This window comes from Schistocerca nitens, chromosome 2, assembly GCF_023898315.1.
Source record: "Schistocerca nitens isolate TAMUIC-IGC-003100 chromosome 2, iqSchNite1.1, whole genome shotgun sequence".
Lineage (NCBI taxonomy): Eukaryota > Metazoa > Arthropoda > Insecta > Orthoptera > Acrididae > Schistocerca > Schistocerca nitens.
Window position 1 is genome coordinate 525,575,638 of NC_064615.1, and position 16,343 is coordinate 525,591,980.

The following is a 16,343-nucleotide window of genomic DNA, read 5'->3' on the forward strand; positions in this document are numbered from 1 at the left end:
AGGAGCGCCTGCGATGGTGTACTCAACGACGAACCTGGGTGCACGAAAAGGCATTTTTTCGGATGAATCCTAGTTCTGTTTACAGCATCACGATGGTCGCATCCGTTTTTGCGACATCGCGGTGAACGCAAATTGGAAGCGTGTATTCGTCATCGCCATACTGGCTTATCACCCTGCGTGATGGTATGGGGTGGTATTGGTTACACGTCTCGGTCATCTCTTGCTCGCATTGACGGCTCTTTGAACAGTGGACGTTACATTTCAGATGTGTTACCACCTGTGGCTCTACCCTTCATTCGATCCCTGCGAAACCGTACATTTCAGCAGGATAATGCACGACCTCATGTTGCAGGTTCTGTACGAGCCTTTCTGGGTACAGAAAATGTTCCACTGCTGCCCTGGCCAGCACATTCTCCAGATCTCTCACCAAGTGAAAACGTCTGGTCAATGGTGGCCGAGCAACTGGCTCGTCACAATACGCCAGTCACTCCTCTTCATGAACTGTGATATCGTGTTGAAGCTGCATGGGCAGCTGTACCTGTACACGCCATCCAAGCTCTGTTTGACTCAATGCCCAGGCGTATCAACGCCGTTATTACGGCCAGAGGTGGTTGTTCTGGGTACTGATTTCTCAGGATCTACGCACCCAAATTGCGTGAAGATGTAATCACGTGCCAGTTCTAGTATATTATGTTTGGCCAATGAATACCCGTTTATCTTCTGCATTTCTTCTTAGTGTAGCACTTTTAGTGGCCTGTGGTTTACTTTTGTATTGTAATTTCATGTGGTGACACGTTCCATGACCTTGGAGATTTGCTCCCCAATTTGGTCCTACGGAACTTGACGTGTAAATAATAATAAAAATAAATAAAAACACTAGAATGGCGGAAGGGGTCAAAATTTCCCCTGACATACTTTTCTCGTTCAGTGTCATATCCAATACATTTCCTTTATTACTGAAATTATATGACTTTCTAATTTTTTCTCGTCTTTTTGAATATGATTTAGTATTTACAAAATGTTTTAATTTTCTTCGTTGGCCGGTATGGCCTAGCGATTCCAGTCGTTTTAGTCTGGAACCGTGCGACCGCTACGGTCGCAGGTTCGAATCCTGCCTCGGGCATGGATGTGTGTGATGTTCTTAGGTTAGTTAGGTTTAAGTAGTTCTAAGTTCTGTGGGACTGATGACCTCAGATGTTATGTCCCATAGTGCTCAGAGCCATTTGAACCATTTGAATTTTATACCTAGAACGGCGGAAGGGGTCAATTTCACCCCACTGGGATTTATCTTTTGAATATATGCAAATTATCCAACAATACAATGGCAACAGTGAGCAGTAATGCAGAACAGTTGCTGCTCAATGTTGCGACTTGGCACGCGTACATTGCAGTCTGCCACAGCTTATATTGTGTCACTCAGGCACTCTTTGTCCGTGAAACACGTTTTCGAACATGTATGGTCAGTAGTGGACTTTCAGATGAAGAAGTGTTACATCTCTTACAGAATTCCGAAGTTGAATCGGAACTGACTTCACTGATGAATATGATGATTATGTACCTGTCACAAGTGAAGATGAAGACATTCTGAACTTCGGGCGATTAGTGGAAGAGGATTCAGATGCCGATATATGTCAGTCATCACCTCTTTCACCACAGCAGGTACAGTTGTTAGCGTCTACAAAGATGATTGCAGGGGATGGAACCGTGCGGGAGATTGGAAATTATTCATCTTCTTGAAGGCGGTCAGTTGGGAATGTTCTCAAGGAGAGAGGAGGCCCCACTACTAATGCTTGCCAACGAGTAGACAGCTCTGTCATCAGTGCCTTCCGTCTTATTTCTGATGAAGACATACACAGAATCAAATGCTCGAAAAGTACTAAGAAACAATGACTGGACTGTGTCACTTGAGGAACTGGAGAAACTGATAGCCGTAATGTATGTTCGGGGTGTATTGTGCACAAAATGTATGTCTCAGGATGATCTCTGGTCGCACTCTAGCGGGCCTACTTTTATTAAGGTCATTATGCAAAGGGACAGATTTCAGGAGCTCCTCAGATTTATCCATTTTGATGAAAAAACAACACGGGATGAGCGCCTGGCAGCCAACAAATTCGCTCTTGTATTTGAAATTTGGGGAAAGTTCTTGAAAATAGTATTCGCGCTTCGTCGCCTGGTGAAAATATAACCATTGACGAGCAACTGTTACCAAACAAAGCAAGATACAGCTTTACTCAACTCATCTCCAACAAACCATACAATTTTGGTCTCAAATTCTGGTTGGCTGTTGAGGAACGACAAAGTATAAACGTAATGCTTTCCCATACCTCGGCAAAGAGGACAACATTGACAGAAACAACCACTTGGAGAGTATGTCGTTCTGCGTCTCATGGAGCCATTTGTAAATCAAGGAAGAAATGTGACCACAGAGAACTTCTTTACGTCTTTTCAAGTTGCTAAAAAACTCAAAGAAAAGAAAACATTTGTTGGTACAATGAACAAGATCCGCCGTGAAAGCCCAGGGTCGGCATGGTTGATCAAATGATATGTTATTATCCTACGAAGGTTGCATGTAGAAGATGGTCAATGCATGTATTCTAGAACATACTGGACATGGCGGCAATAAATGCATGGATCACCTATAGCGTGGTAACGAACAAGAAAATGGAAAGGAAGAAGTTCATACTTCAACTGGCAAAGGAACTCAAGGGAACGAAAGAGCAAGAACATAAGGCAGAGGAAGAGGATATGGGACTGAAATCACCTACAAAGCGGAGGATGTACCAAAACAGCCTCTGCAAAGGCAACAAGACCAGCGAAAACTGTGTAAAGTGCCACAAAGCCGTGTGCGGAAAATGTGCACGTACAACAGAAATCACATGTGCTAAGTGCATCTAGAAGCGTCAACCGACTTGAATGAAAATGAATACAGAAGTGTCTGTAAATCACATTTGAGAGTAAAATGGACTAAATATACTAAATGTCCCTCCCATGAACCATGGACCTTCCCGTTGGTGGGGAGGCTTGCGTGCCTCAGCGATACAGATGGCCGTACCGTAGGTGCAACCACAACGGAGGGGTATCTGTTGAGAGGCCAGACAAATGTGTAGTTCCTGAAGAGGGGCAGCAGCCTTTTCAGTAGTTGCAGGGGCAACAGTCTGGATGATTGACTGATCTGGCCTTGTAACGTTAACCAGAAAGGCCTTGCTGTGCTGGTACTGCGAACGGCTGAAAGCAAGGGGAAACAACAGCCGTAATTTTTCCCGAGGGCATGCAGCTTTACTGTATGGTTAAATGATGATGGCGTCCTCTTGGGTAAAATATTCCGGAGGTAAAGTAGTCCCCCATTCGGATATCCGGGCGGGGACTACTCCGGAGGACGTCGTTATCAGGAGAAAGAAAACGGGCATTCTACCGATCGGAGCGTGTAATGTCAGATCCCTTAATCGGCCAGGTAGGTTAGAAAATTTTAAAAGGGAAATAGGTTAAAGTTAGATACAGTGGGAATTAGTGAAGTCCGGTGGCAGGAGGAACAAGACTTATGGTCAGGTGAATACAGGGGTATAAATATAAAATTAAATAGCGGTAATGTACGAGTTAGTTTAATAATGAATAAAAAATAGTAATGCGGGTAAGATACTACAAATATCATAGTGAACGCATTATTGCGCACAAGATAGATACTAAGTCCACGCCTACAACAGTAGTACAAGTTTATAAGCCAGCTAGCTCCGCAGATGATGAAGAGATTGATGAAATATATGATGAGATAGATTGTGAAGGGAGACGAAAATTTAAGAATCATGGGTGACTGTAATTCGATAGTAGGAAAAGGAAGAGAAGGAAACGTAGTAGGTGAATATGGAATGGGGCTAAGGAATAAAAGAGGAAGCCGCCTGGTTGAATTTTGCATAGAGCATTCCTTAATCATAGCTAACACTTGGTTCAAGAATCATAAAAGAAGGTTGTATACATGGAAGAAGCCTGGAGATACTGACAGGTTTCAGATAGATTATATAATGGTAAAACAGAGATTTAGGAACCAGGTTTTAAATTGTAAGACATTTCCAGGGGCAGATGTGGACCCTGACCACAATCAATTGGTGATAAACTGTAGATTAAAACTGAAGAAACTGCAAAAAAGTGGGAATTTGAGGAGATAGGACCTGGATAAACTGACAAAACCAGAGGTTGTAGAGAGTTTCAGGGAGAGCATTAGGGAACGACTGACAAGAATGGGGGAAAGAAATAGAGAACAAGAAGAATGGCTAACTTTGAGAGATGAAATAGTGAAAGCAGCAGAGGATCAAGTAGGTAAATAGGTGAGGGCTAATAGAAATCCTTGGCTAACAGACGAAATATTGAATCTAATTGATGAAAGGAGAAAATGCAAAAATGCAGTGAATGCAACAGGCAAAAAGGAATACAAACGTCACAAAAATGTGATCGACAGGAAGTGCAAAATGGCTAAGCAGGGACGGCTAGAGGACAAATGTAAGGATGTAGAGGCATATATCACTAGGGGTAAGACAGATTGCCAACAGGAAAATTAAAGAGACTTTTGGAGAAAAGAGAACCACTTGCATTAATCTAAAGAGCTCCGATGGAAACACAGTTCTAAGCAAAGAAGGGAAAGCAGAAACGTGGAAGGAGTTATAGAGGATCTATACAAGGGCGATGTTCTTGAGGGCAATATTATGGAAATGGAAGAGGGTGCAGATGAAGATGAAATGGGAGATATGATACCGATTGATGAGTTTGACAGAGCACTGAAAGACCTAAAGTCGAAACAAGGCCCAGGGAGTAGACAACATTCCATTAGAACCACTGATAGTCTTGGGGGAGCCAGCCCTGACAAAACTCTACCAACTGGTGAGCAAGATGTATGAGACAGGCGTAATACCATCAGACTTCAAAAATAATGTAATAATTCAAATCCCAAAGAAAGCAGGTATTGACAGATGTGAAAATGACGGAATTATCAGTTTAATAAGTCACGGCAGAAAAATACTGACACGAATTCTTTACAGACGAATGGAAAAACTGGTAGAAGCGGACCTCGGGGAAGATCAGTTTGGATTCCGTCGAAATGCTGGAACACGTAAGGCAATACTGACCTTACGCCTTATCTTAGAAGAAAGATTAAGGAAAGACAAACCTACGTTTCTAGCATTTGTAGACTTAGAGAAAGCTTTTGACAATGTTGACTGGAACACTCTCTTTCAAATTCTAAAGGTGGCAGGGGTAAAATACAAGGAGCGAAAGGCTATTTACAATTGTACAGAAACCAGATGGCAGTTATAAGAGTCATGGGGCATGAAAGGGAAGCAGTGGTTGGGAAGGGAGTGAGACAGGGTTGTAGCCTCTCCCCATTGTTATTCAATCTATATATTGAGCAAGCAGTAAAGGAAACAAAAGAAAAATTCGGAGTAGGTATCCATGGAGAAGAAATAAAAAGTTTGAGGTTGATCTGTGGCATCTCTGCCGAAAGAGCACAATGCTGGTGCACGCATAAGTGTTTCAGAGAACACCGTTCGTACATTGTTGAACGTGGAGCTCCGCAGCAGACCACCCCTATATGTTTACATGTTGACCCAAAGACATCGCCAGTTACGATTATAATGGGCATGAGATCACCGGGATTCGACAGTCGATCAATTTTAACGTGTCTGGTGTTGAGGAGAATCACATTTCTCCTACACTAAGTAGATAGTCTTCTCCACAAACGCCGTCATCGAGGTGAACCGCGGCTCGAAATTTGCAGCGCACCACGGACACAGGCTGGTGGGATCGGTATCATGCTACGGGAACATCCTCCTGGGCTTGCATTGTACCTGTAGTAGAAACCGAAGATACGGTGACAGCTGTGAACAACCTGTATTCTTTGATGCTTGATAAACTTTGAGGTTCGCCGATGACATTATAATTCTGTCAGAGACAGCAAAGGACGTGGAAGAGCAGTTGAACGGAATGGACAGTGTCTTGAAAGGAAGATATAAGATAAACATCAACAAAAGCAAAACGAGGATAATGGAATGTAGTGGAATGAAGTCGGGTGATGCTGAGGGAATTAGATTATGAAATGAGACACTTAAAGTAGTAAAGGTGTTTTGCTATTTGGGAAGCAAAATAACTGATGATGGTCGAAGTAGAGAGGATATAAAATGTAGATTGGCAATGGCAAGGAACGCGTTTATGAAGAAGAGGAATTTGTTAACATCGAGTATAGGTTTAAGTGTCCGGAAGTCGTTTCTGAGAGTATTTGTATGGAGTGTAGCCATGTATGGAAGTGAAACATGGACGATAAATATTTTGGACAAGAAGAGAATACAAGATTTCGAAATGTGGTGCTACAGAAGAATGCTGAAGATTTGTTGGGTAGATCACATAACTAATGAGGAGGTATTGAATAGACTAAGGAAGAAGAGGAGTTTGTAGCACAACTTGACAAGAAGAAGGGACCGGTTGGTAGGACATGTTCTGAGGAATCAAGGGATGACAAATTTAGCATTGGAGGGCAGCGTGGAAGGTAAAAATCGTATAGGGAGACCAAGAGATGAATACACTAAGCAGATTCAGAAGGATGTAGGTTGCAGTAAGTACTGGGAGATGAAGAAGCATGTACAGGATAGAGTAGCATGGAGAGCTGCATCAAACCAGTCTCAGGACTGAAGACCGCAACAACAACAAGATACTAAATGTGTCTAGAAGGTTTATGAATAGTTAATAAATTAAATTCTATAGTTAAGAAACTTGTTAGCAGTAGCAACAAAAAATTAGTATGATACATTGTTGTTAAAATAAATTAGTAATTATTATTTATAACTGTAAATAAATGTTATGATTACTTGAAATAAAGTATGGATTAACAAACACTAAAAAATTTACTTGTTTAAGTCAAATATGAAAATATTTTATGTGGGGTCAAAATGACCCCTTTCCACCGTTTTAGGAATGTCAGAACCTACGTCGTTCTAGTGTTAAAAAAATGAAAAAAATTATAACAGCGGGGATCGATTAAGAGTCGACGAATAGCCAGTCATTGTGCTAGATTACTCGGGCATAGCGTGGTTACATTCGCTGCTTAAAAATCCCTCAAACTCTACACTTGGACAACACGCATTTTCATAGTAGTACAGTGACCTAGTGTTGTGAGCAACGTAGCACTGATCGTGCAGAAGGGATGATGTCACATCAGAGTTAGAGCTGACGTCCCTGCCGGGGAGCACGCGCTCTGTGTTTGTCTACTTGCTTCGGCATTTTCTCGCGTGCTAGTGCCGTCGTTGATCAGAATGACCAATTCTTACAGAAAACCGACACTGAAATTCGGTTTCTACAGTGCATTTGCTCGATCAAAAGCTCTGGAAGTAGAACGTTTTCTCAGAGACAAAGTTTCCCTAGTAACGAACCGATTGACACGCACTCTTCCATAGTCAACAGTGTTGTGTATGTCAAGCTACTCAACGACGCAATCTGCGACAGGATACTAGAGACTAATAACGGGCTCAATTTCTACCACTCATATAGTAACGAGGGTGGCTTGGAAACAGGACATAGATTTTCCGAACTCGCTTTTGAACTGCCAGCGGAAGAGATGGTGTGTGCACTTCGCCTGTATGGACCACAGCATGAACATGGTGCTGTGAAATGGGCTCAGTTCAGCACGTAATTCATCGTAAAGGACATGCGTCAGGCCCGCATAACTTTAAATAAACACGCACCGTCTTATTTACACATTGGAGGATGCAGAGCCGTCATCATTTACTACGGACAGCCGACGACGTGCTCGGGATGCAGTAAAGATGTGCGCTCCGAATGTCCACAGAAGAGGGTAGCACAACTTCCACCTGCAGTCTCGATCTCTCACCTTTGTTGACATCCCTACCTATGACATATGTGGCAGCGAGCAGGAACGATGTCGCCACATTGCTGCCTCTGATGGTCCCTAGCAACGCTCTGCAGTTAACGTATGCACTACAGAGGAAAGAAGAGTCTCCCACGCCCATTACAGACCCCTTCTGCCTCCACAGCTTTGTCGACGGACGACGAAATGCCGATGGAGACATATACGTTGACACCATGATAATGCCTAAGGCAGCGTTCGTGCCAGACCATCGGGACGCTTTGCCATCGTCTGACGCGGAAGCGCACTCATGTAAACAACGATCGCCGACGAAGCGCAAGAGGAGACGGAGGACACAGATTGATGACCGCGCGACACACTCCCGGGCAGATGATGTCCCACTTGAGCTAGACGATAATAGAAGCCGTAGGAATATGCACCCTATTCCCAGACACTGGACCAGACACTGATGCGCCCTTGTCAAAAGTGGCTCAGTCTGATGTTCGCTGTGGTAACAACGCTCCCCTGCCACTCCAGCACCAACACCGACGTCGACCCTCTCGAGGATGCTAGCAGCTGAAACCACCCACAGACCATGATGACGAAGATCCTCCGACTGAAGTTCTGCTGGCGCTCAACGCCTCGGCGGCCTTTGATTAATAAATTTCTGAAACTTCCTGGCAGAATGAAACTGTGTGCCGGACCGAGACTCGAACTCGGGACCTTTGTCTTTCGCGGTCAAGTGCTCTACCAACTGAGCTACCCAAGCGCGACTCACACCCCGTCCTCACAGCTTTACTTCTGCCAGTACCTCGTCTCCTACCTTCCAAACTTTACAGAAGCTCTCCTGCGAACCTTTCAGAACTACCACACCTGAAAGAAAGTATGTTGCGGAGACATGGCTTAGAAAAGGTCCCGAGTTCGAGTCTCGGTCCGGCACAGAATTTTAATCTGCCAGTAAGTTTCATATGAGCGCACACTCCGCTGCAGAGTGACAATCTCATTCTGGAATAAATCTCTGTTGAAGTGGAGAAAGACATCGGCATGTACACTGCAGAAAATATCGAACCATCACATACGTTTATTGCAATGAGTGTCCGTACGCCTGCAGACCCGCCACAGGTCTTCCAGATTGAGTTCAAGGTTCAAGAGTGAAGTTTAAATTGATGCATCACATGCCACATTTGTCAGATGTGGACATTGCAGTTATGCAAGAAGTTCTTTTGTACACCTTCCGGACTTCTACGGTTATGCTTGGCACATTTTTCCTGCCGATGATGGCGGTAGCAGTAAGGCCATACTGGTGCGAGAAGGCATAGAGATTAACGACTTGACGTATTTATCGCCGGCCGGAGGTTTGGCGATAATCACAGAAAGTATATGGATTGTAAACATCTATGCCCGCTCTGGCACGGACAAGAGCCACCACCAGTTCCGCTGCTATTCCCAGGATTTCACGCCTCTCTTCCTGCGACGCTATGACAACAGCATCCTTAGTGGAGACCTAAGTAGGGTGCTTCACCAGAAAGATCAGAACTCCAATCACACCACACGTCCCGAACTCCTGTTATTGCAAGAACTACGTCTTTTAGACACTTGGGAAAGGGTGCATGGCGACCGTCCAGAATACACATGCATCACGAGTCACTCTGCGAGTCGCTTCGCTCGCATTTATGTCTCTCTTGATCTAGTGGCAATGACGATGGTAGCAGGAAAATGGCCTTTGGCTTTTCCGACCATAGCGCATACATCTGCACTGTCTCGCTCCGTCATCAGAAGCTATGGAGGAGTCACGGATGCTGCAAAATGAACATAGTTCACTTTGAGGAGCCGGATTGTCGTCGACTCATGGGCTACCTGTGAAGATCGAGTGCTAAAAGCTAGTTATGTTTCACAAGAACGATATTTCCTGAATCGGTGTTGGCTATTTGTCAATAAATCGTTTTCTTCGAGGTAATTCGTAATATTTGGAATATGTTTGAAAATCCGACTGCAATCGACGTTAGGGATACCGGCCTGTAATTCCCGTTCTTTGGTACTGATGTCAGGTGTGGTACTTTGCAGTCTTTAGGTGCGGATCTATCGACGACTCACCGGTGGTATATGATTGCGAATAGGGAGCTATTGTCTCAGCATACTGCGCAAGGAACCTGACTGTCATACAAACTGAACCGGAAATATTACCTTTATAGAGTGATTTAAACTGATTCACTATAGTGACCATATCTACATCTAAGTTACTCACGGCGACAGTACCTTTTCATCAGAAATATTGAATATTTAGTTCGTCTTCTTTGGCGAAGGAATTATGGAATCCGCGCCCGGGTTTCCGGGTTCGATTCACGGCGGGGTCAGGGATTTTCTCTGCCTCGTGATGACTGGGTGTTGTGTAATGTTCTTAGGTTTAAGTAGTTCTAAATTCTAGGGGACTGATGACCATATATGTTAAGTCCCATAGTGCTCAGAGCCAGCCAATTACGGAAAACCGTTATAGGCATCTTAACTAAAAAAGCCAAAATCATAAAAAAATAAAATATAAAATAATAAGAACCAAAATCAACTGTGCATCACTGAGTGGTACCTATCTCTGAGTGAAGGTATGGATTGTGTCTTGCCGCTGGTGTACTTTCCATACGATCAGAATCTCTATCGACTTTCTGACAGTTTTCGAGACAGAGTTTCGTTGTGGACACTGCTAAAGGAATCTCACAGTGAAGTTCTAGCTGAATTTCGAACTTGCGTAAAACGCTGTCAGTCTTGGGGACTTAGCATTCTTTTAAATTTGGCATGTTTTTCTCGTTGCTTCTGCGACAGGGTTGTGTGGGGCAATTAACATACAAACTGCCTATTGGCTTCTGTCTCGGGTTCTTCGGCCGACGTTCATCTAATGATTTTTCTGACGTTTCGCCAGCACGAGTGGCTGGCATTGTCAAAGCTTCACCCTCCATTGCCGGTGGTGAACTGGAGCCGAGCTCGCGGCGCGCCAACGTCCGAGGGCTTCTCTGCGGTCATTTCCGGTGCGGTTCTCCTCTTGCTACCTGCGACGGTCGTTCGCTGCAGTACGGGAAGCCAGGATCCGTTGACCTTAAGGCTTTCCTCTTTCTTGTTCAAACTGTTCGCGTGTTTTTGTATTTCTACAGCTTCTCTGAACAAGCGCGTGTGATAGTGCTTCTCTACAGCCAGAACTTCCGTGTCGGCGAATTTTATTACATGATCGGTCTCATTCAGTGCGTGCTCTGCCACGGCAGATTTCTCCACCTGCCCCAACCTGCAATGTCGCTTATGCTCTTTGATCCTGGTGTTAATGGATCGTCCAGTCATTCCGACATAAACTTTTCCGCATGTGCATGGTATGCGGTATATTCCCGACATTGCAAGTGGGTCTCTTTTCTCCTTCGCCGATCTAAGACACTCTTTGATCTTCCTTGTCGGTTTGAAAATCGTCTTTACGCCATGTTTGCGCAATATACGGCCGATTCTGTCCGTCACTCTGGGAATGTATGGCAGAAAGGCCGTACCCGACAATTCTTTTTCCGTTTCCTTACTTCGCCGAGGTTTGGGCTCTGTTACACTTCTAATATAATTTGTGGAGTAACCATTGCTCCTCAGGACAGTTTCCAGGTTTTGCATTTCTCGTTTGAGGTGTTCCGGCTCACATATTCGTCCTGCTCTCGTTACGAGCGTACTAATCATGCCTCTTTTCTGGCTCGGGTGGTGGTTTGACAGTTTGTGCAGGTATCGGTCCGTGTGAGTCGGTTTTCGATACACGCTGTGTCCCAGATCTTCGCCGTCCCTTGTGACCAGAACATCTAGAAATGGCAGTTTCTTGTCCTTTTCTACTTCCATGGTAAATGTTATGTTGGCATGGAGGTTGTTCAAGTGTCTTAGGAAGTCACTGAGCTGTTCTTCACCATGGCTCCACACCACGAAAGTATCATAGACGTACCTGTACCACACCTTAGGTTTGCAAGTCGCCGAGTCCAGTGCCTGTGCTTCGAATTGTTCCATGAAGAAGTTGGCCACCACTGGACCGAGAGGACTACCCATGGCGACGCCTTCCAGCTGTTCGTAGAAATCGTCATTCCACGTGAAATAGCTCGTGGTGAGACATGCATGGAAGAGCTTTCTGATCAGAAACATTGCAGGTTGGGGCAGGTGGAGAAATCTGCCGTGGCAGAGCACGCACTGAATGAGACCGATCATGTAATAAAATTCGCCGACACGGAAGTTCTGGCTGTAGAGAAGCACTATCACACGCGCTTGTTCAGAGAAGCTGTAGAAATACAAAAACACGCGAACAGTTTGAACAAGAAAGAGGAAAGCCTTAAGGTCAACGGATCCTGGCTTCCCGTACTGCAGCGAACGACCGTCGCAGGTAGCAAGAGGAGAACCGCACCGGAAATGACCGCGGAGAAGCCCTCGGACGTTGGCGCGCCAGGTACATATAGCCTGCGCCCGCGAGCTCGGCTCCAGTTCACCACCGGCAATGGAGGGTGAAGCTTTGACAATGCCAGCCACTCGTGCTGGCGAAACGTCAGAAAAATCATTAGATGAACGTCGGCCGAAGAACCCGAGACAGAAGCCAATAGGCAGTTTGTCAACAAGTGGCCACGAAAGCCTCAACAATTTTGAATTAACATACAGATGGACTCACAACATACTTCAACGGTGCACTCTTGAAATTACTTGTACATCTGTAATCATCAAGACTCAAACATCATTAGGTCAAGCGCGACAGTATTAAGATGCTTTAGAGAGAAAAAAAGGTTTGTATACTATTTGTATTTATAGTTACAATCATAGCCATGATACTCAACACAGATTAATTTGTTCGACTGCTTCGTCATCCTAGTATTAAATGTCAAAGGAAAGCTACGGTGGTTTGTAATTAGTGGAGAGAAACGTCGTTTAAAGTTATTAGCTACAAGTGGGTGCATTACAGTGTATATTATTGAGGGTCTCACAGAATTCCACTCGAAATGCATCTACAGCAAAGGAATTCTGAGAACTGTCTTTCTGTGAACTTAGCTATAATAAAATAATATGCACTAAATTTATTTTGCAAAGGAACGAATTGCAGTAAGCTTCTGAGAAAATGATGTTCATATCGATTGCTGGTGAATTAATGACGCTGTCATTCATCGATGATTTCACAGAACCTCACATCGGTGAAAGAAACGAATAATAAGCCTTAACAAAGTCTCGACGACTTTAAACATTGTTGATGAGTAATACGGAATGTGTGGATACAGGGAAGATGCAAATCGAGTCATAGAAACATCGCGTCCTTTACGGAACAATGAAGTAGATGCATAAGGAAGAGAGAGACAGATAGATTTACATGTTTTCAATACTTCGTAACGATAGGGAGAGATTGATTGAATGTAAGTTGCGAAACAAGATATTTTAAATTAATTGTTACTCCAATCACAAATTTCGGAAACAGTTCACAGTGGGTGAAAGCTGCTGCAGAATCAATTGCGATACACAGTAGTAGGGAAAGAAAGAGACTGGAGGGATAGGGTCAGCCAGGAGGAGGATAAATAAAGTCAGATGTAAAATCGATAAAATATAGACCAAGCGGATAAGGACATAGCAAGCAAATCTCCATACCAAAAGTGGTCACGCAGAGTTGTTTACTGCAGTTAATACCAACCTTTGGCCGGCCAGAGTGGCTGAGCGGTTCTAGGCGCTACAGTCTGGAACCGCGCGACCGCTACGGTCGCAGGTTCGAATCCTGCCTCGGACATGGATGGATGTGATGTCCTTAGATTAGTTAGGTTTAAGTAGTTCTGAGTTCTAGGGGACTATGACCTCAGAAGTTAAGTCCCATAGTGCTCAGAGCCATTTGAACCAATACCAACCTTTGAAGTGTAAACGTTAAGGTACAGACAGTCTTCGTCTCCTTCATATTCCGTCTTGCTTCTCATAAGGAAGTCTATCTGCGGGGCTATGTTGCCTTCCTTTGTTGCGTTTCGTATGCCGCTCCATGGTTCTGGTGGTTCCGGTGACTGAAAGAAAGCAATAATAAAATATGTAAACAGAAATCAAAAAGTTGCAAAGGACGAGAATTCACCATTATAGTGATCTATGGTACGATAATGAGAGATAACCATCAGAAAAGGAGCCATATCAGGCACGCACTTTGGCAAGTTATGAGTAGAAGAATTCGAAAAAAGTTAACTAAACAGAAGAAATGAAAGCACTAGGAGTGAATGTAATCAATAAGGAACTACTTTGAAACGAAAAATCGTTACTGAAATAAATAGTACTACAAATTTATAGCTTACGTTATCAAATCATTAATGTTTCTTAAATCTAGAAATGTTAAGTTACTAGTCACTTTTCAAAAAAGGGGAAATTAACAGATGCGACAGTTAAATAGGCATAAGATTATTTATCTATGTTTATAAGGTAATAGTTAACTCTGTAGCAAATATATTTACCAAAAGGAATCAATTTTCTTATGATAGTCTCGATCGTGTAGGCACAGTACGAGCATTTCATGAAAGAGCAACAAATTTTAAGCAGCCTTTCGGTGTTCCGTTGCCATGTTATGAGAAGCGTGACTGTAACACATCTTTAGAAATACAGTTCCAGTATACCCACCTGGACTTCTTCTCTGAATACTGCGGAGTACTTTCCGATGAAAGTGGCGAGCGATTCAAGCAGGATACAGTATAGCAGTTGTGAAGAAGAGGTGAGTAGGGATGACGGCCCCCGCTATTATGGTCGACTAATACTGGACTCTTGCGACGGATTGTGAACATCTAACCTAAAATCCACAAGGCAAGCGGAAACCCGCAGCTGATCTATAGTTTTAAAGAAACCTCTAAAATGACATCTGAAAATATACTTGACGCGGAAACCGAGTATTATATGCTCTAGAGGTGCATATTTGTTTATTCATTATAGATTAATGTGGCATTCATTTTTAATAACTTCTATAAGAAACTTTTAAAAAATCACAGAAAATTATTCTTTGCTCTTTGGTACAATTCCATTATTTTGTGAGTTGATGTTTATTGAATTTTATCAATGCCAGTTATTTCATATTTTCGAGTGAATATTTATCGCAGTGATCACAATGATGGACAAACGTCTTATATTAGAAGTTAATGCGGTGTACTGTTATTTTCAATAAAAAATTTTGTCAGAGTGTAATTTTATAAAATAAATCCATTTTCTGTAAAGTGCAATCTTAAACCTTAAGGTATCCCTCACGGTCTGTGTTTCTATATATGGCTCACATACCTATCGACTATTGCAATAACTGAGAACATTTATCACTGTTACCATGGTTTTTTTATAATTGCTTGCAAATACAATAAGTTACCAAGTCACAGTGTTTTGTTATGCAAATTTTGCACAACTCAAATGAGACAGGAGAACAGTTACATTCACGTTGTTGACTCTGAGACTCGAAAGAGTCTTCACTTTTGGAAGTGGCTTTCTCTTCAAGTCGATACTTCCTGGGCACTCTCTACGCAAAGAAAATGTTTATGAAGCGAATACCGAACTATTCGGCGACAATACTACATTGGTGTGCAAAATTTAAGGAGGAAAGTATCTTTCACTAAATGAGTCATTGCCAAGCAACATAACTCTACGGAACTTGTTCCTTACATAGAAGGAACTATCAGAGACCGGTAGGGACGGCAACTGAAAGAAACACACAGTGAGACTCACAGAAATGATACTTTCATCCAAAAATAAAAATTACAGTGAAATCACCGCGATTTATCATGGTCATTTGGACACGGAAATAGGCCGGACATGGTTCTTAGCAGGGTATGCGATCACCAGGGACAGCAATGCATGCTCTGCTGACTGACTCCACGCTGGCCACAAGGTGGGTCAGGAGTTGTTGTCGTACGGCGTCCCATTCCTCTACTAGCGTGGTTAGCGACTGATGGATGGTAGTTAGCGCATGTGTTCGTGCTGAAATACGTCCCTCCAACGTGTCCGACACGTTCTCGATGAGATTCGACTCGGAACGATGGACAGGCCAGTCCATTCGGTGACTGTCCTCTCGTCGTCTCGTCAGCTCCTCGTCCTTCACTGATGCAATCGTGCTTTGTCATCCATAAAAATAAAATCAGGTACAAATGCCCCTCCTAAAAAACCGCACTTATGGAAGGAGTATGGTATCATAAGAACGTTGACTTGCGAGCGTGCCATTTTTTAAGATGTAGAGGTCAGTACGCCCAAGCACTCACATGATAACAACAGGACCACTAAAACGATCATGTTCGGCAGTGCTCTTGAGTGCATTAGGTATTCTTATTTGTCTCCATATGTGCGTATCTCAAAAACCACTACTCAGAATGAATCTGCTCTTATCCGAGAAGAGCACACAACCCAAATCCTCATTGGTCCAGATCTTATGGTCTTGGCACCATGGCAAAGAGTGTCTCCTATATGTTGGTGTCGACAAAGCACAACGTAGGCGTACTGGTCGTCGAACAATCAGACCACCCTCATGCTGTCGCCATGCAACTGT

At 43.5% G+C, this 16,343-nt stretch overlaps 1 protein-coding gene across 4 annotated transcripts in view; it reads right to left on the minus strand.

Moving 5' to 3' along the window:
* LOC126234477 (juvenile hormone esterase-like) overlaps positions 1-16,343 on the minus strand; it is a 99,543-nt gene that overhangs the window by 66,182 nt on the left and 17,018 nt on the right. For all 4 annotated transcript variants that reach the window (XM_049943168.1, XM_049943167.1, XM_049943169.1 and 1 more), the window contains exon 2: positions 13,705-13,851. In XM_049943168.1, coding sequence (XP_049799125.1) covers positions 13,705-13,851 — 147 coding nt within the window. The remainder of the gene's footprint in view (positions 1-13,704; positions 13,852-16,343) is intronic.